This window comes from Salvelinus fontinalis, chromosome 28, assembly GCF_029448725.1.
Source record: "Salvelinus fontinalis isolate EN_2023a chromosome 28, ASM2944872v1, whole genome shotgun sequence".
In the NCBI taxonomy this organism is placed as follows: domain Eukaryota; kingdom Metazoa; phylum Chordata; class Actinopteri; order Salmoniformes; family Salmonidae; genus Salvelinus; species Salvelinus fontinalis.
Window position 1 is genome coordinate 17,772,437 of NC_074692.1, and position 15,786 is coordinate 17,788,222.

General features: G+C 41.9%; 1 protein-coding gene across 4 annotated transcripts in view; it reads left to right on the forward strand.

Annotated features, from left to right (window-relative positions):
* The window catches only part of LOC129826305 (EGF-like repeat and discoidin I-like domain-containing protein 3), a 283,677-nt gene that overhangs the window by 182,420 nt on the left and 85,471 nt on the right, over positions 1–15,786 (forward strand). For all 4 annotated transcript variants that reach the window (XM_055886873.1, XM_055886874.1, XM_055886875.1 and 1 more), the window contains one exon: positions 7,802–7,983. In XM_055886873.1, coding sequence (XP_055742848.1) covers positions 7,802–7,983 — 182 coding nt within the window. The remainder of the gene's footprint in view (positions 1–7,801; positions 7,984–15,786) is intronic.

Here is a 15,786-nt window from a genome sequence, read left to right on the forward strand (position 1 = left end):
TAAAGCTGACAAGAGCAAAGATGTAGGTTGAGATTCCAGACTTAAGCAAGCACAAAGGCCTTTTGGGGAGACTGACATCTCCCACTTGCCACTATACTCATATCTGCTCTTACAATGAATTGGCTTTCTGGCAGGGCAGGTGAAGTTCTTAACAAAGTACAACTAATATACAGCAGGTAGAGAGACATGATCATATTGTACATAATATACTGTCTTCTCAGATGTTTGAGGATGAGTGCAATACAAATAAAATACAATTTCTTTATATAGCCCTTCTTACATCAGCTGATATCTCAGAGTGCTGTACAGAAACCCAGCCTAAAACCCCAAACAGCAAGCAATGCAGGTGTAGAAGCACGGGGGCTAGGAAAAACTCCCTAGAGAGGAACCAGGCTATGAGGGGTGGCCAGTCCTCTTCTGGCTGTGCCGGGTGGAGATTATAACAGAACATAGCCAAGATGTTCAAATGTTCATAGATGACCAGCATGGTCAAATAATAATAATCACAGTAGTTGTCGAGGGTGCAACAAGTCAGCACCTCAGCAGGAAATGTCAGTTGGCTTTTCATAGCCGATCATTGAGAGTCCCTCTCTACCGCTCCTGCTGTCTCTAGACAGCTGAAAACAGCAGGTCTGGGATAGGTAGCACGTCCGGTGAACAGGTCAGGGTTCCATAGCCGCAGGCTGAACAGTTGAAACTGGAGCAGCAGAACGGCCAGGTGGAATGGGGACAGCAAGGAGTCATCGTGCCAGGTAGTCCTGAGGCATGGTCCTAGGGCTCAGGTCCTCCGAGAGAGAGAAAGAGAGAATTAGCGAGAGCATACTTAAATTCACACAGGACACCGGATAAGACAGGGGAAATACTCCAGATAAAACAGATTGACCCTAGCCCCCGACACAAACTACTGCAGCATAAATACTGGAGGCTGAGACAGGAGGGGTCAGGATCCGATGATAACCCCGGACAGGGTAAAACAGGCAGGATATAACTCCACCCACTTTGCCAAAGCACAGCCCCCACACCACTAGAGGGATGTCTTCAACCACCAACTTACCATCCTGAGACAAGGCCGAGTATAGCCCACAAAGATCTCCGCCATGGCACAACCCAAGGAGGGGTGGGGGGGCGCCAACCCAGACAGGAAGACCACGTCAGTGACTCAATCCACTCACGTGACGCACCCCTCCTAGGGACGACATGGAGGAGCACCAGTAAGCCAGTGACTCAGCCCCTTTAATAGGGTTAGAGACAGAGAATCTCAGTGGAGAAAGGGGAACCAGCCAGGCAGAGACAGCAAGGGCGATTCGTTGCTCCAGTGCCTTTCTGTTCACCTTCACACTTCTGGTCTAGACTACACTCAATCATAGGACCTACTGAAGAGATGAGTCTTCAATAAAGACTTAAAGGTTGAGACCGAGTCTGCGTCTCTCACATGGGTAGGCAGACCATTCCATAAAATGGAGCTCTATAGGAGAAAGCCCTGCCTCCAGCTGTTTGCTTAGAAATTCTAGGGACATTTAGGAGGCCTGCATCTTGTGACTGTAGCGTACGTGTAGGTATGTACGACAGGACCAAATCGTAAAGATAGGTAGGAGTAAGCCCATGTAGTGCTTTGTAGGTTAGCAGTAAAACCTTGAACACAGCCCTTGCCTTAACAGGAAGCCAGTGTATGGAGGCTAGCACTGGAGTAATATGATACAATTTGTGGTTCTAGTCAGGATTCTAGCAGCCGTATTTAGCACTAATTGAAGTTTATTTAGTGCTTTATCCGAGTAGCCAGAAAGTAGGGCATTGCAGTAGTCTAACCTAGAAGTGACAAAAGCATGGATACATTTTTCTGCATCATTTCTGGACAGAAAATGACAGATTTTTGCAATGTTATGTAGATGGAAAAAGCTGTCCTTGAAACAGTCTTGATATGTTCGTCAAAAGAGAGATCAGGGTCCAGAGTAACGCCGAAGTCCTTCACAGTTTATTTGAGACGACTGTAGAACAATCAAGATTAATTGTCAGATTCAACAGAAGATCTCTTTGTTTCTTGGGACCTAGAAGAAGCATCTCTGCTTTGTCCGAGTTTAAAAGTAGAAAATTAGCAGCCGTCCACTTCCTTATGTCTGACACACAGGCTTCCAGCGAGAGCAAATTTGGGGCTTCACCATGTTTCATCAAAATGTACAGCTGTGTGTCATCCGCATAGCAGTGAAAGTTAACATTATGTTTTCGAATGACATCCCCAAGAGGTTAAATATATAGTGAAAACAATAGTGGTCCTAAAACGGAACCTTGAGGAACACCGACATTTACAGTTGATTTGTCAGAGGACAAACCATCCACAGAGAAAAACTGATATCTTTCTGACAGATAAGATCTAAACCAGGCCAGAACTTGTCTGTGTAGACCAATTTGGGTTTCTAATCTCTCCAAAAGAATGTGGTAATCGATGCTATCAAAAGCAGCACTAAGGTCTAGGAGCACGAGGATAGATGCAGAGCCTTGGTCTGACGCCATTAAAACCTCTAGGGTTTGTCTGGCCAATATCCGGTGAAATTGCAGAGCGACAAATTCAAAATAAAGAAATACACATAATAAGCATTCATAAAATATACAATTGTTATACATCGGCTTAAAGAACTTCTTGTTAATCCAGCCGCTGTGTCAGATTTCAAAAAGGCTTTACGGCTAAAGCATACCATGCGATTATCTGAAGACAGCGCCCCGCTGACAATAGCATACAAACATTTACCAGCCAAGTAGAGGAGTCACTAAAGTCAGAAATTATTCACTTACCTTTAATGATCTTCATATGGTTGCACTCACAAGACTCCCAATTACACAGTAAATGTTTGTTTTGTTCGATAAAGTCCCTCTTTATGTCCCAAAAACTCAGTTTTGTTGGCGCGTTTTGTTCAGTAATCCAATGGCTCCAAGGCGGTCACAACAGGCAGACGAATACATACTAAAAGTACCAGTAAAGATTGTTGAAACATGTCAAACGATGTTTATAATTAATCCTCAGGTTGTTTATTGTCTTCATAATCAATAATATTTCACCCAGACAATACCGTTTTCAATAGAAAGGAAAAATAACAAACGGTGAGATCGCCCAAATCATGTCTGCATACTTCCTCTGTCCTCTGACCAAAATGGCTTTTACTCGTCGTTTTTCAAAATAAATGCCTGAAACCATGTCTAAAGACTGTTGACATCTAGTGGAAGCCATAGGAACTGCAATCTGGTTCCTAACCCATTGGATTCTCTATAGGCATTGAGTTGAAAAACAACCACATGAAAATAATTCCACTTCCTGGATGGATTTTTCTCAGGTTTTCACCTGCCATATCAGTTATGTTATACTCACAGACATTATTTTAAAGGTTTTGGAAACTTTAGAGTGTTTTCTATTCAAATCTAATATTATATGCATATCCTAGCTTCTGGGCCTGAGTACGAGGCAGTTTAGTTTGGGTACGCTTTTTATCCAAGGGAGGCTTTATTACTGCCACTTTTAGTGAGTTTGGTACACATCCAGTGAATAGAGAGCCATTTATTATGTTCAACATAGGAGGGCCAAGCACAGGAAGCAGCTCTTTCAGTAGTTTAGTTGGAATAGGGTCCAGTATGCAGCTTGATGGTTTAGAAGCCATGATTATTTTCATCATTGTGTCAACTGTCAAGAGATATAGTACAAAAACAATTTAGTGTCTCCCTTGATCCTAGGTCCTGGCAGAGTTGTGCAGACTCAGGACAACTGAGCTTTGGAGGAATATGCAGATTTAAAGAGGAGTCCGTAATTTGCTTTCTAATGATCATGATCTTTTCCTCAAAGAAGTTCATGAATTTATCACTGCTGAAATGAAAGCCATCCTCTCTTGGGGAATGCTGCTTTTTAGTTAGCTTTGCGACAGTATCAAAAATACAATTTGGATTGTTCTTATTTTCTTCAATTAAGTTAAAAATAGGATGATCGAGCAGCAGTGAGGGCTCTTCGATACTGCACGGTACTGTCTTTCCAAGCCAGTCGGAAGACTTCCAGTTTGGTGTGGCGCCATTTCCGTTCCAATTTTCTGGAAGCTTGCTTCAGAGCTCGGGTATTTTCTATATACCAGGGAGCTAGTTTCTTATGACAAATGATTTTAGTTTTTAGGGGTGCGACTGCATCTAGGGTATTGCGCAAGGTTAAATTGAGTTCCTCAGTTAGGGGGTTAACTGATTTTTGTCCTCTGACGTCCTTGGGTAGGCAGAGGGAGTCTGGAAGGGCATCAAGGAATCTTTGGGTTGTCTGAGAATTTATAGCACGACTTTTGATGATCCTTGGTTGGGGTCTGAGCAGATTATTTGTTGCGATTGCAAACATAATAAAATGGTGGTCCGATAGTCCAGGATTATGAGGAAAAACATTAAGATCCACAACATTTATTCCATGGGACAAAACTAGGTCCAGAGTATGACTGTGGCAGTGAGTAGGTCCGGAGACATGTTGGACAAAACCCACTGAGTTGATGATGTTGTCACGTGGTGAGAGTGGTCTCCTTGCTTTCCAGGCTCACAGGTTCACAGTGTTTGCCCAAAAGGTGAAGGTCACATCACAGACTTTGATGACTGGTGCTGCAGGCTAATGCTGTGGGTTAGTGTTTCGTGACACATCCTATTGTCTAGGGGAAGCAATGCCCAAGGCTAGTCTTCTAAAAGTAGACAGTTTTGTCAACATGCTGACCAAAGTCAGTAGACATCAGTTAGGCATACTTACTGTGACCAATTTACTATATACCCATCTTATCTCACGTAAGTGTTAAACTAAGATATATTGTTGTGTGTCATAAACTGTCTGCATGCTATGACAGAATCGGGGGGTTGGATGGTTTGGGTCCGGGGTTGGCCTGGGAACGTTGGACCGGTGGCCGAGAGGTCGCTGGTTCGTGTCCCCAAGTTGGTTGGGTGGGGATCTGTCGATGTACCTTTGAGCGGGGCGCTTGACCCTGATTGCTCATGTGGGTCGCCCAGGATGGGAGTGTCTGTTAAATGACTGGAAGTACATTTTGAGGGGCTTCACTGCAGGTGCAATGTGGTTTTGAAATTCAATAAAAATAAATCAATAAATAAAAAATTTTGAAGACTAAGTCGGGCAGTATTTGCTGTTGATGTGCATGGTTCTTTTTAAACATCAGAGACTCACATTGCTCTGATATAAGATCCAGCTCAGTCTTAAATGATCTCCCAACTGCAATAGAAGTTCTGAGAATACTACTATTGGCAGCAGAACATCTGAAGAGAGAAGACCGCTTTGGAATAAATAACCGCACCAAGCTTTTCTAGGGTGGATAGAACAACTAAATCAGTCAACAACATTGTTTTAGCCACTAAGAATGGATCGTATCTGGCATAGCCAACGATCCTTAAGAAGGAGGTTAACCTTATTGTCATATGTTACCTGTTGAATGGAAAAAGCTGGAATACTTTCTAATTAGTACAAATTAAAACAATATTATAACAATGGACTGTAAATGAAATCACTCCTCAATGTTTCTTTGTTATTAGCCACTCGGGCAACAATAGTTTAGTCGTTGCTAGCTTTTAACTTACCCAGGTTTACAAATTCATCCTCAATCAGAAGTGCTATGTCAGTTAAAGAATTACTTGTCTGTAATTATATACAATTAAATGAAGTGGGTGCCTGATGGAAAGTACTCATTACAAACTAAGCATGCGAAGCAGGTCTGAAAGCACAAGACACCTTTATGCTTGAGCCTAGCTCAATGACATGCTGTTTTTTTTGCCTAAGGAGAGTGCCATAGTTAGCTACTCAGCAGTGTTTGCCCAGCGAGTCTGTTAGTTGGGAACGCTCAAGGGTGTTGTTTACAGAGGCCTAAAATATGCTTTGCAAAGCAGTGTCATAACAGCCTTGTCAATGCCCCACTGAGCAAAACACTCTAATGGCATTAAAATCAAATGTAATTTGTCACATGCTTCGTAAACAGCAGGTGAAGACTAACATTGAAATTATTACTTACAGGCCCTTTCCAACATTGCAGACAGAAAAAGGGAAAATGAATGGAAAGATAATATCACGAGGAATACATACACAATGAGTGACAATATCTTGGTTATATACACGGGGTACCCATACAGAGTCGATGTGCAGGGGTATGAGGTAATTGAGGTAGATATGTACACGTGGGTAGGGGTAAAGTGACTAGGCAACGGGATAGATAATAAGTGGTAGCAGGGACGGATGGTTGAGACTCAGCATATTGAATTGGTCTGTTTTGCAAAGAGAATGAAATTTTGTATTTATTCGATATGATCAGAAGATTGTCATTCTCCCATTATCTACTTGCATTGTCTTTATAAAGTGTCCATAATTTGTTGTAGAGCTGAAGTTAAAGATGACTCATATCTATAGCACAGCTACTTTTCTCCAGAAAGCACCAATAGATCCAAAAATGGACAGTTATTATTGCTACATGGTCATTCCAAATCATTCCATTCCCATGGATATCAGATATCACTCTAATTGACCACAGCGTGAGGTAGGTGAAATCTAATAAACTGTTGTGTGATTTGAGAACAAACCAGACATCTTTGAACACAGACTAGCTATTGTTCAAAGTCTCATCTAGGATAGTAGGTGCTAAACACCTGCCATTTGAGGGCTTTTGTGCAGCTATCGAAAACAATTGCTGTTAACGCTTCCACTTAAAAGTACGGATGGAAGAGCAGCCAGAATTTGGCATATCTTGGCAAACAGTTACTCACTGGGATGGGCATGTGACATATCTCTCTTTTTATAATGAGATTTTCTAGGAATTGTTTGATTATGGTAAATTACACCATTGACAAGGTGCACATTATAGCGGGGGCACAACAAAAATAAGCACTCCAAGTTCAGCACAAGAAGCCATTTATCTTTGAAGGCATTGGCAGAGTTTCAAATCCACAATATGTGGCTGGTAAAAGGCTGCTATTGTAACTGGAGATGCTGCTTAGCAGTTCCTAAGTAGGAAGAAAGAAGGCCTGGAAAAAAGCCGAGTGCTCTGAAAAGGATTTTAACACTTTGGATGATTTCATTAGACCTGTATTTGTGTCATGCCTCTCCACTTTAGCTCTGCAGCCTTGAAGGTAAAAACTATGTTGCAGTCTGTTTGACTGTGTTGATTATGTTGTCCAGACAGAATAGTCGGAGCTCCTTTGGAGCCAGTTTGAGGGCCCTCTTTTTGGTGGAGGACTTGGAGAAAAGGCCCATGGCTCCTGTGCATGTGGATGGCCCTGTAATCAAGGGCTACGATGAGAGAGGGCTGTGGCATAGTGGAAACATTGAGGATGTCTTGGCTATGAACCGGAGCAGCGAGAAAAGTTTGACGAACACGAGTCAAAGTGACCTGTCTCTTCACGACATCAAGGACAGGATTTCCGTGAGAGAGAGCAGCAATATAGATACGATTTCAGTTAGCGGAGGGAAAGACACAGTGTCAATGACTGAGACTCTGCCTGATGTAACGGAGGGGAGCCCAACCAAGGAATACATCTTGTTCATCTCTGAGACAGAGATGGACTACAACAGAAAATCATGGACAGAGGAAGGAACAATGAAAAGCAGCAGTGTTGTAGAGAACGGGACTGTGGATGATGAAATTAGTCTGATGAAGAAAGAATGCTGTCCCTTTGGTACACAGCTATACATATTTGTCTTATTACTATATGCAACTTGGATGTCTGTAACTCACTGGACAGATATGTGTGAAAAGCATGGTTGCATACATATTTCATCCCTAATCTAACCTCATACATATGTCTGTCCTCTCAGAATGCTCTGGACCACTGGGCATGGAGGGGGGCATCATCTCCAACCAGCAGATAACAGCCTCGTCCACCCACCGTGCTCTGTTCGGCCTGCAGAAATGGTACCCCTACTTTGCCCGGCTCAACAAGAAGGGCCTGGTCAACGCCTGGACGGCTGCCGAGAACGACAGATGGCCCTGGATCCAGGTAAGACACAGGCACCGGCCGGGAGACACGAGTCACTCAGGTTACTAGACAGAGATGAACGTGTCCACAAAAACCGTCGCACCAGAGAGAATGTTGATCTGATAAGTGTGTGTGTAAATCTGAATATTGGCGTCAATGCAGTATTAACTGGAAGTTGTGAATCATCCCTCACCGTCTGAAATGTATCTGTTTGGAGAGTTGAAGGGACTTTGGTTCTAATTTAGGTCCTTTACAGTTAATTAGTGTTTCAGTTGACTGATTGGGTTAACTGGCTAATTAAACTGTGAGCACTGGACAAAAAAAAGCTGTTGGTTCTGCTCCTGTGTGTATTACTAGAGCTCCGAGGTATGCGTCGAAATCGCTGCGCAGCTAACTTCAAAGCAGTGTGCAGATGCGTGTATCGCTTTACAGACGTATGTCATTAATGACGTCCGAAGCTTCGTTTGATCACGTGCTTTTTCAAACCGTGCGTTACAAAATGCACGATCCCACAGATTTCGCCGTGGTGCTGGTGCTTTCTTCAATTCCAAGCTGCTTTCAAACACTGACCTCTACTGCACACCGTACATTACAAATATAGTTAGGATGTTGTTCAAAAACGTTTCACCTGACCGGTAGCTTAGCAGGTAGAGTAGGGAACTATGGAACATTCAGAGACGTGCTGGTATGTGGTCGATTCGCTATGAAAGCACACCATTTTGATTTTTTTATGTGAAATGACACTTTCTGCACTGTTGTTCAAATATTTTGTTTTATTTAGTATGGTATGTCTTAAGCATCCTATATAATGCCATAGCTTCAGTTTTTGAAAAATACTCAACTCGAATGCAAAAAAGGGAAACGTGGTGTAAGCTGATTATAGGCTACTAAAGCCAACAACTTACCACCGTTTTGCTTAAAACAGAGGAGAAAAAAAAAACATCTCTGATAATCAAATGCTGCTATTTCTGGCTGACCAGCAGATGTGCCGTACGTGCATTGTGAACAAATAATGAAGCTCTGAGTAATGAAACGTTTTTCAGTACAATTAAGTGAGCGCACCGTCTTCAGAAAGCCTCCGTTTCCCATCACTATAAATATATAAATATCACTAGAAAATAATTTGTTTATATGCATTGTTACTTTTTTCTAAACTCCTCTAATTGTCCGAAAAGTGTTTTTATGTAACTTCAACAGATTTTCAAGAATTGTCCTGAAATGTTTTGTGCTATGTCTACTTCCCATCACTATTCTTTTCACTAGCAACCAGTGGGGTTGCTAGAGCGAATCACAGCACATATGTGATACACCTCAGAAGTTTTTTAGTAAAATGCAAATACATCCCCTTCACTCGGGCATACACACTTCTCCGACGTTTGTCTCAGAGGGGCCAGTTCGGAAATCTCCACTCTTCAAAAAAACCCTGCTAGAACCTAAAAGCGTTATTCGGCTGTCCCCATAAGAGGACTCTTTGGATAACCCTTTTTGGATCCAGATAGAACCCTTTTTGGTTCCGAACCTGGTATTCCAACTGATTGTAGGCTTCTAAAGCCAACGACTTAATGCTGCACCACAGAGTTTTACTTAGTTTAGCTTTTTTCTAAGAGTGTAAGGGTCTGTTTAGTTGTAATTGTATTAGCAACAATGGGTGCATTACACTGTGGGGATATTGAAAGCAGTTAGTGATAGGAACTCCCATTGTCTCTTATACAATAGAACTGTATTATATATATTTTTTCACCGGTTATTTCAAATCAAATCAGTTTGTGTGATACCTTGTGCCGTTGGCTCTGGAACCCAGTGTAAATCTTTCTGGGTATCTCTGACAACGAGCACATAAATGAGGACCTGGAGATGGTGTGATGAAATCGAATTAGGCCCGGAGTACAGTGAGAGGCTGTAACTGGCAACACTGTGTTCATTCCTAACAGGTTAAACAACAAACACATTCAGGGGTTGCTCACAGCAACAGAGCCAGGCGGAAGAGAGAGAGAGGCGGAAGAGGGGGCGAGAGAACGTGTCAAAGAGCAAGAGGAGGGGAGGGTGCAGAGAAAGAATGATCCAACAACATCATCTGAGGAGAGAGGCAGAGTGAGAGAAGACAGAGACATGTGGAAGGGAAAGGTGAGAGAAACCGATAGAGAGCCAGAGAGAGCAAGAGAAAAGCAACCAAGCAACCAAGGAAAATCAGATATGAATCACTGAGGCGGTTTGGTTGGCTTTAATGACGCCACGTGGGATGATGATGTGGATTCTGGGAGCGCTCTGGGTTTCAGGAGAGGGACTTCTTGGTAATTGGGATGTGGTAGGTGAGAGGTGTAGACTTCTCTCAGAGCTATGGAGTTTTAGGCTTGGGGGTGGTGTGTTCTGAAAGTGTGTGTGAGTGCGTGTGTATGTGCTTGTTTTCTCATCTGAAATCAGTTTGAGGGTTAGAGCTGGCCGCCCTGTCATTGTTCAGGTATAACACCCCTGCTCTGCGTGTCTGTCTGTTCCTCATGTGGATCTATAGATCTCAATACCCCCTGCATCTGCCCCCAGCCCTGTAATACTGAATACCAAATCAATCATTCAGACAGTCATACTTTTAATTATACTGAATTAGTGTATATATACCCTACAGTATGTGTGGCTATACACTTCCCTGACATAGACTGACTAGGTGAATCCAGGTGAAAGCTATGATCCCTTATTGACGTCACTTACTAAATCCACTTCATCAGTGTTTGAAAGGGTATGCACGGGTATGGTAGTACGTGCCAGGCGCACCGGTTTGAGTTCTATCAAGAACTGCAATTCTGCTGGGTTTTTCACACTCAACAGTTTCCCGTGTGTATCAAGAATGGTCCACCACCCAAAGGACATCCAGCCAACTTGACACAACTGTGGGAGGCATTGGAGTCAACATGGGCAAGCATCCCTGTGGAACGCTCGACACCTTGTAGTCAATGCCCCGACGAATGAGGCTGTTCTGAGGGCAAAAGGGCGTGCAAATCAATATTAGGAAGGTTTTCCAAATGTTTTGTTCTCTCAGTGTATCTTGAAGTACAATAGTTAACGTAGGTGCAGCAGAAACCTTCACTGGGATTATCATACCTCAGTATAGTATGAACAAATGTGAACAACAACAATTGAATTAAGTAATATGATCAGTCATGTTTACAGTTCAGTGCTGACTTCCTCCACACACTAAGATTTAACTTCTTTGGGCTGAAAGCCTGAAGCTGGGCACAATATGACAACAGCCACTTCAAGTGCAGGGTGCGAAATTCAAAATATATTTTTTTGAAATATTTAACTTTCACACATTAACAAGTCCAATACAGCATATGAAAGATAAACATCTTGTGAATCCAGCCAACATGTCCGATTTTTAAAATATATATATTTATGTTAGCTCACCACCAAATACAAAAAAGGACAGACATTTTTCACAGCACAGGTAGCATGCACAAAGCCAACCTAACTAACCAAGAACCAACCAAACTAACCAAGAAACACCTTCATCAGATGACAGTCTTATAACATGTTATACAATAAATCTATGTTTTGTTCGAAAAATGTGCATATTTGACGTATAAATCAGTTTTACATTGCAGCTACCATCACAGCTACCGTCACAAATAGGACCGAAGCAGCCAGAGTAATTACAGACACCAACGTCAAATACCTAAATACTCATCATAAATCATTTCTGAAAAATCGATGGTGTATAGCAAATTAAAGACAAACATCTTGTGAATCCAGCCAATATTTCAGATTTTTTAAGTGTTTTACAGCGAAAACACAATATAGCATTATATTAACTTACTACAATAGCCTACCACACTACCGCATTCATTCATCAAGGCACGTTAGCGATAGCAATAGTCACGTTAGCGATAGCGAATAAACCAGCAAAAGATATATAATTTTTGACTAACCTTGATAAGCTTCATCAGATGACAGTCCTATAACATCAGGTTATACATACACTTATGTTTTGTTCGAAAATGTGCATATTTAGAGCTGAAATCAGTGGTTATACATTGTGCTAACGTAGCATCTTTTTCCCAGAATGTGCAGAGATTTTTATGGCACTCAACTATTCTGACCAAATAACTATACATAAACGTTACTAAAAAATACATATTGTATAGGAAATGATAGATACACTAGTTCTTAATGCAATCGCCGTGTTAGAATTCTAAAAATAACTTCATTACGACATCCAGCTTAGGTATAGCGAGAGAGTACCCAAAATCTGGGCGCAAACGACTATTTCACATGTTCGACAGATATATGAAATAACATCATAAAATGGGTCCTACTTTTGACGATCTTTCATCAGAATGTTGTACAAGGGATCCTTTGTCGGGAACAATCATTGTTTGGATTTAGAATGTCCTCTTCTCCAGTCAATTAGAACGGAAAGCTAGCAAAGTGGCTCGAAGCTCTCCTTCCTGAACAAAGGCACACAACGCAACACGCCTAACGTCCCGAAAAAATGTCAACAATCTAAATAAACTATATTGAAAAAACATACTTTACGATGATATTGTCACATGTATCAAATAAAATCAAAGCCGGAGATATTAGTCGTCTATAACGACAGCTGTACAGAAGGCAAAACCAGGTCCCTTCACGCGCTCTCCAGAAAACAGGAAACTTTTGTTCGACCCCAGATCAAGTTATTCACTCCATTTCTTCTCTCACTGCCTGTCGACATCTAGTGGAAGACGTATGAAGTGCATCTATACTAATAAATATCAAGGACATTAATAGGCAGGCCCTAGAACAGAGCATCGATTTCAAATTTTCCACTTCCTATCAGGAAGTTTGCTGCAAAAGGAGTTCTGTTTTACTCACAGATATAATTCAAACGATTTTAGAAACTAGAGAGTGTTTTCTATCCAATAGTAATAATAATATGCATATTGTACGAGCAAGAATTTAGTACGAGGCCGTTTGAAATGGGCACCTTTTATCCGGCTACTCAATACTGCCCCTGCAGCCCAAACAGGTTAAACTACTGCCTAGAAACAGCGTTCACATTCTCAACATGAGGTGTCTCCTAAGTCAGCTGGACTAATCAGCCTGGCATGAAAGCGTGTTCTTAAATCTGACAGGAACACAGTATGCAACCGATACTTTCTGCCTCTGAAGGGTGTGTGCCGGCATTACTACAGCCTGTGTGAATGACGCAGTGTCAGCGCTAAGGGTTAATTAATCAAATTATACAATTGTTTAACATATATCATTGTACATGTAGGACCTAATATAGAACCCTCCCCAAAAAAAGATTTCAATTATTATTATTTTTTTTAAGTATGTCATTACTACTTTAAGAATAATAAAAAAATATAGGCCTTACCATTACATTGATATTGAATTATTATTACATTCTAAAATATGTGAGAATAATGTGGACACTGCCTGATTTAGATTGGATGCATGCATGCCGATTTGTCTGTAGCCTATATTTCCGACGCAGGCACACATAATAAAGCCATTAATCTCACCTTTTGAATCTCAGCATCGCTCTCTCACAAAAACTGAAAAGAAAATGTAATCTCATATTATTATAAGGGAGTCGGGAATTGGCTACAATAATTATACAAACTTTTCAAGCACCAAATTGAGGAAATGTTCTGAGTTTCAAGGCAGACCTATTCCAGTACTTGAATTTCTGAGCTCCAAATTGTAGTTCGAGTAGACTACTTCAAACCCCTTGTATTGTTTCAAATTGCAGGTGTAACATGGAAGATAAATTATTTGTCATGTCATTTCAGTACCAGATCATATTGTAATTAAGTCTCCTAGGCTTAGATTTTTTGTTAACATTATATCCAAAATAATTATTAGGAATAGTTTTGTGCAATAGTCTATCTTACACAATTGCACACACTAGACTTGGTGTCCGATCCGAGGCACACAAACATATTAAAGCATTACCTTGATGCTTTCTCTGTTAAATCTAATGAGACCCTGCTGTAAAGCAAGCAGACAACAGGTGATCAACCTCAATTCTCGAGGGATATTAGATCCAACGTGGGTCCAGGTACAATTGTCTTCACGAATGGACATTTCTCTGGAACCCCTTTTTTCCCAGAACTTGGGGTGTTGTTGCATTGCATTTGTATTCAAAACATCTGTTCATCACTTGACTGTCATTCAGAAAATTCCTTTGTGGATCAGATGATAATGTGTGAAAATATAAACCCTGCAAAAAAATAAATGACCCTGTCTTTCAAAGATAATTTGTGAATCCAAATAACTTCACAGATATTCACTGTAAAGGGTTTAAACACTGTTTCCCATGGTTGTTCAATCAACCATAAACAATTAATGAACATGCACCTGTGGAACGGTCGTTAAGACAATAACAGCTTACAGATGGTAGACAATTAAGGTCACAGTTATGAAAACTTAGGACACTAAAGAGGCCTTTCTACTGACTCTGAAAAACACTAAAAGAAAGATGCTCAGGGTCCCTGCTCATCTGCGTGAACGTGCCTTAGGCATGCTGCAAGGAGGTATGAGGACTGCAGATGTGGCCAGGGCAATGATTTGCAATGTTCTTACTGTGAGACGCCTAAGACAGGGCTACAGGATGTACAGCTGATTGTCCTCGCAGTGGCAGACCACGTTAACAACACCTGCACGACAGACACAGGATGGCAACCACAACTGCCCAAGTTACACCTCCATCAGTGCTCAGACTGCCCGCAGTAGGCTGAGAGAGTCTGGACTGAGGGCTTGTAGGCCTGTTGTAAGGCAGGTCCTCACCAGACATCACCAGCAGCAACGTCACCTATTGGCACAAACCCACCGTCGCTGGACCAGACAGGACTGGCAAAAAGTGTTCTTCACTGACGAGTCGCGGTTTTGTCTCACCAGGGGTGATGGTCAGATTTGCGTTTATCGTCAATGGAATGAGCGTTACACCGAGGCCTGTACTCTGGAGTCGGATCAATTTGGAGGTGGAGGGTCTGTCATTGTCTGTTACAGCATCATCGGACTGAGCTTGTTGTCATTGCATGCAATCTCAACGGTGTGCGTTACAGGGAAGACATCCTCCTCCCTCATGTGGTACTCTTCCTGCAGACTCATCCTGACATGACCCTCCAGCATGACAATGCCATTGATCACGTCTGGGACCTGTTGGATCGGAGAGTGAGGGCTAGCGCCATTCCCCCCAAGAAATGTTCGGGAACTTGCAGGTGCCTTGGAGGAAGAGTGGGGTTTCATATCACAGCAAGAACGGGTAAATCTGGTGCAGTCCATGAGGAGGAGATGCACTACAGTACTTACTGCACATACTGACTGTTACTTTTGATTTTGACCCTCCGTTGTTCAGGGACACATTATTCCATTTCTGTTAGTCACATGTCTGTGGAACTTGTTCAGATTATGTCTCAGTTGTTGAATCTTGTTATGTTCATAGAAATATTTACACATGTTAAGTTTGCTGAAAATAAACGCAGTTGACAGTGAGAGGATGTTTCTTGTTTTGCTGAGTTTATAAGGCCCAGCCCTTCTCCCTACTACTGATCACCTTGAGGTTTTTGGCATCTGGAGCCTTCCGTCATGAAACAGGTGATTTGTGTGATATAAGTGAACCGACTCTATGCAGAATAGTCCACAAAGTCAATGGTATGGTATATAATGGTATATATGAACTGAAAGACAATTACAGCAAGTTCCCTGATGCTGCTGCCCAAGCCAACTACAAGATAGAGTTCTATGAATATGGGAACTTCCCTGGAGTCATTGGCTGTATAGATGTATGTCATATTCCCATCAAGTGTCCCTCTACAGCAGATGCTGAGGAGTACAGGGATTGTA